Source organism: Mus musculus, chromosome 7, assembly GCF_000001635.26.
Source record: "Mus musculus strain C57BL/6J chromosome 7, GRCm38.p6 C57BL/6J".
Classification (NCBI taxonomy): domain Eukaryota; kingdom Metazoa; phylum Chordata; class Mammalia; order Rodentia; family Muridae; genus Mus; species Mus musculus.
In genome coordinates this window covers 45,615,772-45,627,510 of record NC_000073.6, presented here as the reverse complement: position 1 = coordinate 45,627,510, position 11,739 = coordinate 45,615,772, and the positions used below count along the sequence as shown (strand labels likewise).

Below are 11,739 nucleotides of genomic sequence, written 5' to 3'. Positions count from 1 at the left end.
CCTCTGCCCAAGCTCCCAGCACTGGGTGGGGGACAGGAAAAGGCAAGAGGAAACCCGGCAGGAAGAGCGGGGAGGGGGCGTCCTGTGAGGAGACCAGGCCTGGGGGAGGAGATGAGGCAGGGCTGGCCCTGGCCTGCGCCTTGATTCTGGGCCCACCACTCACTCATGGGCCACCTAGAAAGGGAGGTCCCATGTTCCAGCTACAACTCCCTCAGATGGCGGGGGAGGGCACATCCAGATCTCCTCTCTTGGAGCCAGAAGTCAGAACCAGTCCCCAAAAGTAAGTCAAATACAAATCTTTATTAGTTTTCTGTTGCCTCGCTCTTATCTCCAGAGTAGTCAGAGTTAAAATCTGCCTGAGAGGCCTTCTTCAATCCCATCTGTTGGGACAAACTCTGATCTGACTTGGATCCTGACGCGGTGGGTTTGACTTCGTCACTTGCATTCTTCAATTTAGCGCTGACTTTCCTAAAGTGAAGTACCCTGGGGCAGGACATAGGTGCACAGAACCACATTAGGTCACAGGTTGAGTGAAGTACACACTTTCCTGAACCGCCCCCCCCCAAGCCTAACTTAACAGTTTATATAAGCCTTGTCCTCCTAAGTGAGCCCCAAAGGAAAGTGCCCAGTAGCTTCCTGTCCTGTTGCCAGCACTGGATTGTAGGATGCCCTCCCTCCACCCAGGCCCGACCCACTCCAAATCACTTCCCTCCACAAGGCCGTTTCCTTTCCATCCATCCATCCGTCCATCCAAGCCCTTGTCTGCACCCTTCTATAAAATCTCTCCATAGCCAAGACTACACTCCTCCATCAAGCCACTCCCCTCCACCAAGCCCCTCCTCTCCGCCAGCTCCCTTCCTTCCATCAAGCCTGCCTCTGTCTTCAAGCCCCCCTCTTACCCAGACCCCCAAGTCCTCTATCAAGACATGCTCCGGCCCATTGGACACACAAACTTTATATGCCCCAGTACAGGGGAATGCCAGGGCCAAAAAGGGGGAGGGGGTGGGTAGGGGAGTGGGGGTGGGTGGGTATGGGGGACTTTTGGTATAGCATTGGAAATGTAAATGAGCTAAATACCTAATAAAAAAATGGAAAAAAAAAAGACATGCTCCTTTCAAAGCTTGTCTCATTCCTGCTTTTCCTCCACTGCACCTGCGTCTCTTCCCTTCACCCAAGTCCACTTTATCTAAGGCCCACCCTCCCTTTAAATTTCCTGGTGAACAGCTCACGAGATAATGATGCTGGCCACAAGAACCACAAAGCCAAGGGTCAACAGTATTAAGAGGCGAGTTTTCATTTTTTTCTCTGGATTTTGAGCGACTGTAGGTATGAGCTCCGGGTACAACTCTGGGTGCAGCTCCGGGTACAGCTCCGACTCTGGCTCCTGCCCCGGTGGTGTCTGTGGAGTCACGTGGACAGGAGTCTCGTGCTCCTCTTGGGTTATGATGTTCGGTGGTTGGTTTTCCTCTGAATGCTTTGGGGGCAATACTGACAGAGGAGAACCATAGGGCAGTCCTGGCAGCAGCCAATAACTGCAAGCCTACCCCAAAACCCTAGCCTTCTCTAAAGGGTGGGCACACCCCAGTAAGTCCAACTGAAGCCTAAGACAACCCAGTTAGGCAGGAAACCATACCTCCAAGACCAGAAAACACACCTTCTAAGGGAAGCCACACCTCTCATCACAGACCCTGTTTATAGCCAAAGCCACAAACCCAATAACAAGGCCATGCCAAGTAAATCTGGTCCCGTGGACGAGGCCACACCTCCAGAGCTTCTCCCACCCCGAATGCCACTTTTCCAACACCCCAGACTGACCTGTGACATCGTAGCGGATGACGGTGGCATGACCTTGGTTGATGGTATCTAGCACACAGCGGTAGTTGCCAGCATCCTCTGGACCCACCATCGACTTGGTCAGATATGGTTCTTTCCCCTTGGCAATCAAGGTCTCAGAACTGTTCTCCCAAACCTAGACCCAAGCTCAAGGGGTCACAGAGGCCTGGGGAATTTGGGAACTGGGAGGTGGGGGAGTACAGGGGGCCTGGGGTGCAGGGGAAGAAGGAATCAGGACTCCTGACCTCCCTAATCCTGACAGGAGGCATCCTAGACTGGCTGCCATCCACAGGATCGTGGCTGGCAACAGCGAGTCCCTGGTCAGGGTATGGGATCTCTCTAAGGATCATTAGAGGATACCTCTAACAGGCCGTGAAGGCCTGGTTCAGGGCAGGGGACCCAGGGGCTCATAAAGGTCTAACAGACTTAGGATCAAGGGAGTCGGATGTTCCCACCCTGTAAAAACTGTAATCTGTAAGTCCCTTAGAAGCACGATGCCAACTGAGCAGACAGTCCAGGACCAGGTCTTCCGAGCGATGTACCTCTATGTGGCGCTCTGTGCAAAAGAGGGAGCTGCAGCTACTTCTGCAGGAGCCTTGCTGCAGCTGCCTCTTATAGGCCCTGTCCCCCCTCTCACACTGGGCTCTTATGCTGGGTGGCATCCTCACCTCCACAATCTAGGGATTTCCGACAAATGTGCAACTGCTTTTCGCACTTAAGACACCAGATCAAAGTCTGCGACATCACTCCTAAAGGGCAAAGGTTAAAGTTGTAGTCTCCCTCTCAGAGGCAGGGCTGAACAGAGAATTTGTCCAGGTCAAGGGCTGGGCAGCTATCTGCATTATCTAGATTGTTAGTACCCTGCTGAAGGGGAGCAACTACAACACTGCTCACTATCTAAGAAACCCAAGTTGGAGAGAGTGCTGGAGGTCCAAGGACTGGTCAGAGGGGAGGCCCATGGGGCAATAAGAACAGGTTATGCGTATTGGACTTACCGCATTTGTTGGGACAAAGAACTGCCTCCAAAGGGAGAAAGGAGGGAGGGAAAGAGAAAGAAAATCAGATTTATTTTTGTTTTTAGAAAGGAGTCTCGCGTAGCCCAGGCTAGTCTCAAACTTGCTGTGGATAAAGAGGACCTGGAGCTCCCCACTTCCTGCCTCCACCCATCAAGTCCTATACTCACTCACAGGGGTAGGCTCAGCCTGTCGGCATTAAGCCCAAGGTGGCCTCAAACTTGCAATCCTCCTGCCTCAGTCTTCCAAGTGCTGGAATGACAGGCTTTGCTACCAAGCCCCAGAGGGAGGAGTGGATGTGGAACAGAAAGGTCTGCGATTTAGGAGCTGTGGGGCAGGGAGGGAAGGACCTGGGGGAGGTGCTCCTGAGGGCGCGAGTGGAGGTGGAGTTAAGGAAGCCAGTGGTGGCAGTGGGTGTGTCTTACGCCTCCACCTTCCCTCACCTTCCTTTTGGAACTGTCTAGCAAGATTGTTAAAGATGTCCTTTTGATGACGAAGCATCCACAATAGTTCCTTTATAAAGAGCTCTCCTAGGAGGAAACAGAGCCAAAAGAGATGCCCCCGACACTCAGAGGCGAGGTGCAGTCTAGCATTCCGTACACTACAGGTACTATAAGTGGCTTCAGACTCACTATGTAGCTGAAGATGACCTTGAACGCCTGATTCTTCTGCCTCCGTCTTCAAGCATGCACCACCATACCCAACATCCCAACCCCTAATTTTTTCCTCTCTTCTCTCACCATGAGTTCTGGCTGGCCTAGAACTTTCCGTGTAGACCAGGCTGGTCTCAAACTCAGAGATCTGGCAGCCTCTGCCTCCCCAGTGCTGGGATTAAAGGCGTGCGCCACCACAGCCAGCTCCACCTCTTTTTCTTATTTGCTTAGAAAGGATGTCATTATATTGCCTGAGCTGTTCTGGAACTTTAGGTTTAAGCAATTCTCCTGCCTCAGCCTCCTGAGTAGCTGGGAGTGCAGGCGTGCCCCACCTGTCTGGGCTAGCATTTCATAGTCTAGCCCTTTCCAGGAGAACAATCCGATCAAGCACCGAACTTGCCGTCATCGGGCTATAAAATGCACGTCTTACTTCCCTCAGGCCTCACAGCCAGTGAGAAAGGAAGATGGTCAGGACTTCCACGTCGAGGCTGTGAAAGTTGCCAGGCCCCAGGCTCAGGGTCACTTGGCTAAGAAGTGGCAGGGCCACAATGGCACCCAAGCAGAGGCATGAATCTTAACTTCTGTTTGAAGTGTCACCAGCCATGACTTCTGAGGATCTGCCCATATCTTTGGGCACATTTACCTTTTAAGTCACTGTCTGTAATACGCTTCAGATCCTTCAGAAAACTCCAGGTTGCTTGTTCCAGTGTGTTCTCGTCTGTGTGTGGAGGGCAGATATAGAACCCTAGACTCCAGACTCCAGCTTTTCTAGCTCATAGTAACTCCAATACCCATGAAGCCATCGGGCAAAGAGAGACCCGCCTCTGCCTCCCAAGTACCGGGAATAAAGGCGTGGACTACTACACCCAGCCACTTTTTCATTCTACCTACAGTCCCTGTCACCCCTAGACTGGGACTTCTTGCCCCAGCCCTTCCTCTCCCAAGCTCCCGAGGTCTGCATCTTGACCTGCCCTCCTTACCCACGGCCCCCAAATAGGAATCCTCAGCCGAAGTGACTACGCCGAAGCTCGATACTTCATGGTTCACCATCCTCATTACATTTTTGTGAATGTCGTGTGGCAGGTGGTCATTCAGGTAAGTGTTTTCGAAAGTCTTTAGCGCATCTGTCACAAACTGGTCACATTTGATGCAGGGCCTCCCTGGACACAGGCAGTTGGCAAGAGCTGCCAGCAAGAGTGTAAAATGCGGCCCCATGAAGGCCAGAACGCACAGCTTGCCAGCACCGCCAGAGGATCCTCTCACCCCAAACAGAGGGCAGGGGGGAGGGCGCTAAACAGAAGCCAAAATCAGTCTTAGAGGATTCCAGAGCTCAATATGAGGTATTCTTTGGGATATTCCCGAATAAAAGGAGATATCACTAATCAAAGACCCAAAGTTGTGAACTTGGACTCCCCAACCTCAAATTTTTTTGGTCCTCATTGCATCCCTGAAAACTATTACGTCAGATCCCAAATTCAGGACCATCTCCATCCACACACCATTCAAACTTCCCACTCATGGGTTCACTCTCCAGCTACCCCAAACTCACATGTTTTCTTAACTCTGAACCTAAGAATAGATCAACATTTAGACTCTCTAGCCAGGAAAACTTGTGACACCACAAACTAGACATTCAATAGTCAAACTCGAGAAACCATCAAAAAAAAAAAAAAAAAATCCAGGTAGCAGCACTTGAGAGGCTAAGTCAAGACCACCATGGCCTACTTGAGATTGTCTCAAAATTAATTAACTAAATATTAATAAAATATTAATAAAATTAATTAAATAAATAGTAAACAATTTATCTAATAAGTAACCAACTTGGATATTACCAAACTTAAAAGGTTTCAGAATAAAAAGTTTTAAACCCCAAATCCTTAAAGCTGATACTTAAACCTGGAAAAACTTCAGCATGCCTCCAAAGCCATCCTCCAGTCTCTGGGGTACCTGTCTACTCTTCCTCAAGGCTGAGACCCCTTTCAGGACAGACTCTTCTCAGGCCCCCCAGTACCTTAAACAACACCCTTTAAAAGCCGCTTTCCAATTCCGCGCCCTCAAGCGCTAATGCTTCACCCAGCTCAGTCCAGGTTCTGAGGACTTTTTAAAATACTTTCTCACGACTAAGAGTAAGGTTTTCCTTGGAAGACTGGGGAGAGTAATTTAGGGTTTTTCTACTGACTCCAAGAGTCACCGGTCATCCCCTTATTTCCTGACTCTTAGGCCCCGCCCAGAAATCAAACTCTCAAGTTTAATTGGGCTGCAACAAAGTAGGCCCCGCCCATCCCATCGTGACGTCATAGGGTGGCAGTCCATAGTAGAACTTTCCCAGCACCGACCTGAACGAAAGCCAGTAACCTGCCCTAGCCTCCTTTCAGGTCTTTGTAGACCCCAGGTTTTCCGCAGGATGCCCTCTGGCTGATTGGAAACCTTGGTGTCTAGATAAGGATATGCAGGAAGTGGCTTGTCTTCTAAACTGGGACTACAACTCCCAGAAAGCACTGGAGCGTCTCTTTCTTTATGATCTGTCCCACAACATGGAAAACATAGTTGATAGTGATATTCTTCCTTTCTTGCCTCAAACCATGTTAAGGAGAGTCCTGGATCCAAGCATGGTGACCCACATGTGTAGTCCTAGCTCTTGGGAGACTGAAACAAGAAGATCGCCACAAATTCCAGGCCAGCTTGGTCTACAGAGTGAATTCTAGGCCAGCCTGGATTATCTCAAAATAAGACAAAACATATGACAAGTCTGGTAGCCAATAATGAAAATTTCAGAGAAAGGAAATTGGACCACAAGTCCTCTTGCAGCAAGTGTTACCAGATCTGAGTAGGTGCTGTATCCATGAGACATGAATGTCCTCGGTCGACACACACACACACACACACACCTTTATTGTGTTGCACACTCAACACATGCAGTACACAGCTCCAAAAACATCAGATACAAGTATTGGCGATGTGGCCCTTTAATTCACAGCTCCCTCTCCAGCCTGTACAGGCCAACTTGGGAAAAAGTGCCCGGAAACTCCCTGAGAAGAATAGAAGTTGCTCTTGGAAGGGAATAAATACAGTTAGATTAAATGCTATCTGAGGAACCTTCCTCCATTCTTGAAAAGGCATCACACATACCCAATCTCAGCCAAACGTCCCATCCTTGTTTCAAGCCCGGGCTTCTGTAGGGGCATAGGCTGGGTTCGGGGTTCTGGGTTCTAGGTTCTGGAACACCTTCAGACCCTTTACCCTGGATCTTCTCAGAGCCAGATTTGGGGACTTTGTGGGCCCAGGGGTATGCCCTTCTTTTCTGTAGGCCTGGTTACCTCTAGAAAACAGATCCCAGATCCCCTAATAGCATCTTCAGAAGAAGAAACCTCCTTGATCCTAAATCCAAGATTAATCTGTGTTGTTCTTTAACTTTTGAGCTCTCTCTCTCTCTCTCTCTCTCTCTCTCTCTCTCTCTCTTGTAAAGTTCCTAGATCTTTTAGGAGACCCCGTGCCTCGAGACAGATGTGTCTCAACAGCGGCTCTCTCCTCCAGCCCACTTATAGCCATTTGCTCTTCCCATCCTAAATAAAAGTCTTTCAGGTTTCTCTGGGGCCAAGGAGTTGGACAGAATTCATATGTCCTCCAATTGTTCTCATCTCTCTAACAAGAGACTGGCTCCAGAAAGGCTCGAATCACTCCGTGCCTCCAGCATCACTCCGTGCTTCCAGCATCACTCCGTGCCTCCAGCAGCATCACTCCGTGCTTCCAGCATCACTCCGTGCCTCCAGCATCACTCCGTGCCTCCAGCAGCATCACTCTGTGCCTCTAGCATCACTCCGTGCCTCCAGCAGTGAGGAAGTACTGAGCTTTTGCATCTACCTTCATTAAATTCTTCACTGTCTGGAGTGTTGAGAGGGCCCTGCAGAGTGTTGCAAAGGGACTGGACCAGGTTCTCAGAAACAGCCTAGAATAACCCCAGAAATCCAGGAGACCAGTTGGTAAGTCTGGATTTTCTTCAGCCTCCCTAACCCAGAAACAGCTGCCCAGAGGTTCTAAGAAGACGAGCCAGAAGAGTCGGAAGAGACTGTGGCTTACAGTGCTGACTTGGGCTTCCCCTGCAATCAGAAAATGATATCCTGTTGAAGTGTCTGCAAAGCATTCCAGCATTTCCAGCAAGTTGATGTGCAAGTCTGGAAATGAGTACCCACAGCTCCAGGGCTACCACAGACATACACCAAAGCATAGAGACATGGATGGCTGACTTCTGATGAGTCAGACCAATCTAAAAAGACTGTCTGGCTTCCAGGGGTCAAATTGAGCCTGCAGCGGGGACAAGTCTGCATTGATGCCCACCCACTCAGGCAGGAAGGCAGCCTCAGGCCTGAAGATCTTCAGAAACTCCGAATCTGGCAGGGTGAAGTTTGCAAGGTAGACCGTGTCTCCACCAGCTAAGTAGGCAGCCCAGAAGCCAAAGGTGCCAATAGTCATGATGGTGTGGTTACACTGTGTGAGAAGTGCAAAGTCCTTCCCCGGTGTACCCTCCTGTCCATTGCCAGCGAAGACCACATCACCATGGGATGTGTCAATGTTCTCCAAACACCATTTCATGCCATTGCTGGTGACCACAAAGATGGGGTCTTTGTGTCGGGCCCGGAACCAGTCCATGGCTTGCTGGAGGTAAGCTCGGTCACCCACCACACCCTTCCAGCGATTGGGCATCACCTCCAGATAGTCTCCACGACGCACATGGACACCCACAAAGGTATGAGGGCGGATGCCCGCCGGGCCTATACGGAGCCCGCTCAACAGGTACTGGGCACCTTCCCGTAGATGGTTATGCAGAGTGAATTCCCTACGAATCTGTTCCCGAAGATGATGGAAAAAGGTCCAAGAGCAGGGGAAACCAGACAGCTTGAGAAATGGGTCCTCCAGATGGGAGTACTCCTCTGACATCCAGTCATGTAGGACTAAGTGCTGCCAAGGTGTGAGGCTGTCCACCTCAGGGTCCAGCACTGGCAGGGAGATTCGGAACACGGGGGCCAGGGCGGCATGCATCTCAGGTTGGATGAAGGCTTGGCGACCATTGAGCTGGGCTAGGGCCAGCAATGTAGCATACTGCCCCATCTGGTTACCAAACCTGCCTCCTGGGGTGATTGTCCAAGTCCCAGAGAGTGAGGAGGACTGCTCAGGACAGGAAGGGGAGCCATTAGATGTCTGCAATGGATGAGGTAGGCATACCATGGCCACTGGGGACTTCAGCAGGTGATAGTCTGAACACAGGACAGAGAGAGTTAGACCATTTCGAAAGAAGTTTCCTCCATTCAGGTGGAAAAAGAAGGAGCCGGCAGAGAGCACACAGACCAACAGAAATGCCAGGCAGAGCTGCCTCCGGCTGGGAGTCCACATAGCTATGGGGAGGAAAGACGAGTTAGAAGACACACAGATTAAGCCACCGAGTCTGAGTCTGGGACTCCTCAGGCTCTGAGATTTTCAGTGAGGTCAGGAGCTATGCAAATGAGTGGCTGCAAGACAGGAAGATCTGGGGGCCTTCTGGGAACCTCACAGCTCAACTACCTTCTGAGATGCACCTATATGTTGCGGGCACATTCTGCCTCCCAGGCAATAGCTGGGAGCCAGGGGAAAACCAGATAAAGAGAAGGGATTTTAGAACTGTAAAAGCAAGCCCCTGGATGTTGTATAACTTTTCCTGTGAGACAGGAACAAACATCAGTTTATCTTACATAAAGACCAGTTACATACTCAAGAACGATTCAGCCCATGTCCGGCTTAGTGAACTTATTGAGAGGGGTCACTTACAAAAGTTTGGGTGATTCCAAGGCAGCTACATAGTTAAAAAGCCTACTGCAAGTACAGGTGAGAGCTCACAAAAGCTGCATCCCGGAAGGAGGCCTGTGGATAGTTCCCTGAGTCCTTAAGATCCTTGCTCTGACAGAAGGGAAGGGATTTTTTTTTTTTTTTAAAGATTTATTTATTTATTATATGTAAGTACACTGTAGCTGTCTTCAGACACACCAGAAGAGGGAGTCAGATCTTGTTACGGATGGTTGTGAGCCACCATGTGGTTGCTGGGATTTGAACTCTGGACCTTTGGAAGAGCAGTCAGGTGCTCTTACCCACTGAGCCATCTCACCAGCCCAAGGGAAGGGATTCTTAATGGGGATAGGTTTGGGATAGCTTCCATGTTTTGAGGACGACGGGATAAGGGTTAGAGGAGCCTAAATACTCATCCCTGGGCGTCTGGCATCCCCAGTGCCAACTAACCTGAGCTCCTTGCTGGTGGTGCAAGCGAATTCTTTTTGCCTGAGCTTCCAGTTCTAAAATGTAGCCTTCATCGGCCGCGCTTGGAAGTCAGGAGCCCCGGCTCCGTAGCCCTCCGCTTCAAGCTTCCTTCCTGAAACTGACTGAAGGCTCAGAGACCGGTGGGGAGAGAGAGAGAAAGAGGGGCAGGGTTCCAAGGTGTACAGCCTCCGCCCTCCCGGCAGGGCAGGCAGCAGGAGGCGGAGACACATCCTACCTGGCGCTGCGCCCTCTCCTCCGCCCAGGTGGATGGGGCGCTGCGCCCCTGTCCCTTCTGGGTTCTCTGACTTGCACGATGGGCAGCCCAACTGGTACCCAGAAGCTGCCGTATCCTCTGTATGGACCCGGGGACTAGCACCCGGGCTGCAAGGCTGGAGCTGGGGAAGGGGGGAAGCGGGGCTCAGGTTCTATGCACGTTCCCATCTCCAGTGCCGTGACTTCTGCTTCCCTTAGCTAGATGCTCTGGGAGTAGCCACGCCCCAACGGAGCGAAGCCTGGCCACCTGCTTCTTCTTCGTACCCCGCCCGCTGCACTTTCCCAGGAGGATGGAGAACCTGTTTGCCAGCTGCCTCAACCCAAGTCTGAGCCTCTACTTGTAGCCGCCTACACATCACACTCCACAGGTTGTCTGCGCTCCAAGCCCCTCCTCTGTGGTGATCCTAAAGTCCGGGGCCCAGCTGTTACTTTTTAGATTGGTAAATACAGCAAATAACTTTTTTTCTGGCCAGAAGGAGGAAAGAGAGTGTTTTCAACATTCTTTTTAGACAGGCCTCTGAAGTGAGGCTGGAGACAAAGGTTCTCCCACGGTTCCTTCCGGAGCCCATTAATTAATCGCATGGAGTCGGGGCCTGAAGCCTCACCTTGACACCTTAAAAGACTCAGAAATTCCACTTGGCTAGCCCAAGATGAGATCATTTCTTCACACTGCAGAGTTCCAGGGCCACATCAGTTCTAAAGGTCCACTCCCCAGCCTCCTCCCCTTAGATGCTCCTTGGGACTTAGGGGTCAGTGCTCCAGTCTCACTCCCAAGAGTCCTTGCTCAGGGTTCCTCCTAGAAATCCAAACTCGGCCCCAGCGCCTTTGACTGCAGGAAACAACCCAGCTCTTCCCCTTCACCGAGCCTAATCCTCCCACCCCCCAAAGCATCTGGAGAGCACCTGTGCAGGACGCTGTCTGGTGAAAGAAGCACTAGGATTGCATCAGGGAGGACAGCAGCTGAGCACAAGGCCCGAATGCTAAGCAGGGGTTGGTGAGGGTGACTGGCCTGTGGCCAGCTGGGAGACTTCCACCTGCTGGGCTGAGGACTCCTCTTACACACTGCTGATACAGCTCTCCTGATGAAAGAAAGCCTCAGACACGCCCCCCCCCCAAAGCACCTTGAAGCTTAAAATTCCAAAAGGATGAACCACACCAGCTCAGTTGCTTACACAGAAAGTCTGAAGCCCCAGGTTCCTTCTTAGTACCCAAGAGCCAGACCCTAGCCTCCTCCCTCAGACCCAAGAGCTAGATCCCAGCCTCCTCCCTCAGACCCAAGAGCCAGACCCTAGCCTCCTCCCTCAGATCCAGGAATACAGACCCCAGCCACCTCCCTCAGACCCAGAACTGCAGAGCCCAGCCACCTTCAGACCCAGGAGTGTAGACTTCAGTCTCCTACCTCAGACCCAGAACTGCAGACCCCAGCTACCTTCAGACCCAGGAGTGTAGACCCCAGCCTCCTCCTTCAGACTCAGGAGTGTAGACCCCAGCCTCCTCCCTCAGACTCAGGAGTGCAGACCCTAGCCTCCTCCCTCAGACTCAGGAGTGCAGACCCCAGCCTCCTCCTTCAGACTCAGGAGTGCAGACAAGTCCCCTTCCTTAGACCCAAGGCCCCAAACCCCATCTTTCCTCCCCTCAGATACTAAGGTGAAGATCCCAACCTCCTCCAGAGTCCAACCCTCCTC

General features: G+C 51.4%; 2 protein-coding genes across 3 annotated transcripts, besides 2 other annotated features; both read right to left on the bottom strand.

Annotated features, from left to right (window-relative positions):
• Positions 1-268: 268 nt before the first annotated feature.
• On the bottom strand, positions 269-5,700 carry Izumo1 (izumo sperm-egg fusion 1). The gene is made up of 10 exons (NM_001018013.1): positions 5,511-5,700; positions 4,480-4,789; positions 4,143-4,217; positions 3,290-3,376; positions 2,829-2,849; positions 2,502-2,582; positions 2,289-2,389; positions 1,816-1,969; positions 1,230-1,488; positions 269-483 (listed from the first exon to the last, which is right to left on the bottom strand). The coding sequence occupies exons 2-10, from the start codon at positions 4,712-4,714 to the stop codon at positions 303-305; spliced, it is 1,194 nt and encodes a 397-aa protein (NP_001018013.1). The 5' UTR covers positions 4,715-4,789; positions 5,511-5,700; the 3' UTR covers positions 269-302.
• Positions 5,701-6,451: 751 nt separating this feature from the next.
• Fut1 (fucosyltransferase 1) lies at positions 6,452-9,905 on the bottom strand. Of its 2 annotated transcripts, none has more exons than NM_008051.6 (2): positions 9,764-9,905; positions 6,452-8,889 (listed from the first exon to the last, which is right to left on the bottom strand). In NM_008051.6, the coding sequence occupies exon 2, from the start codon at positions 8,885-8,887 to the stop codon at positions 7,754-7,756; it is 1,134 nt and encodes a 377-aa protein (NP_032077.2). In that variant the 5' UTR covers positions 8,888-8,889; positions 9,764-9,905; the 3' UTR covers positions 6,452-7,753. The 2 variants fall into 2 exon arrangements, with proteins under 2 accessions (NP_032077.2, NP_001258910.1); NM_001271981.1 differs by having other exon boundaries at positions 6,452-8,751.
• Positions 10,645-11,739: part of a promoter, noted in NCBI's record as "-1497 to +5 promoter fragment", that runs on past the window's edge. NCBI's record gives the evidence for it as "EXISTENCE:reporter gene assay evidence [ECO:0000049][PMID:17550777]".
• Positions 10,953-10,958: a transcriptional cis regulatory region, noted in NCBI's record as "ERRE". NCBI's record gives its function as "mediates induction by estrogen-related receptor gamma" and the evidence as "EXISTENCE:site-directed mutagenesis evidence [ECO:0005528][PMID:27455076]".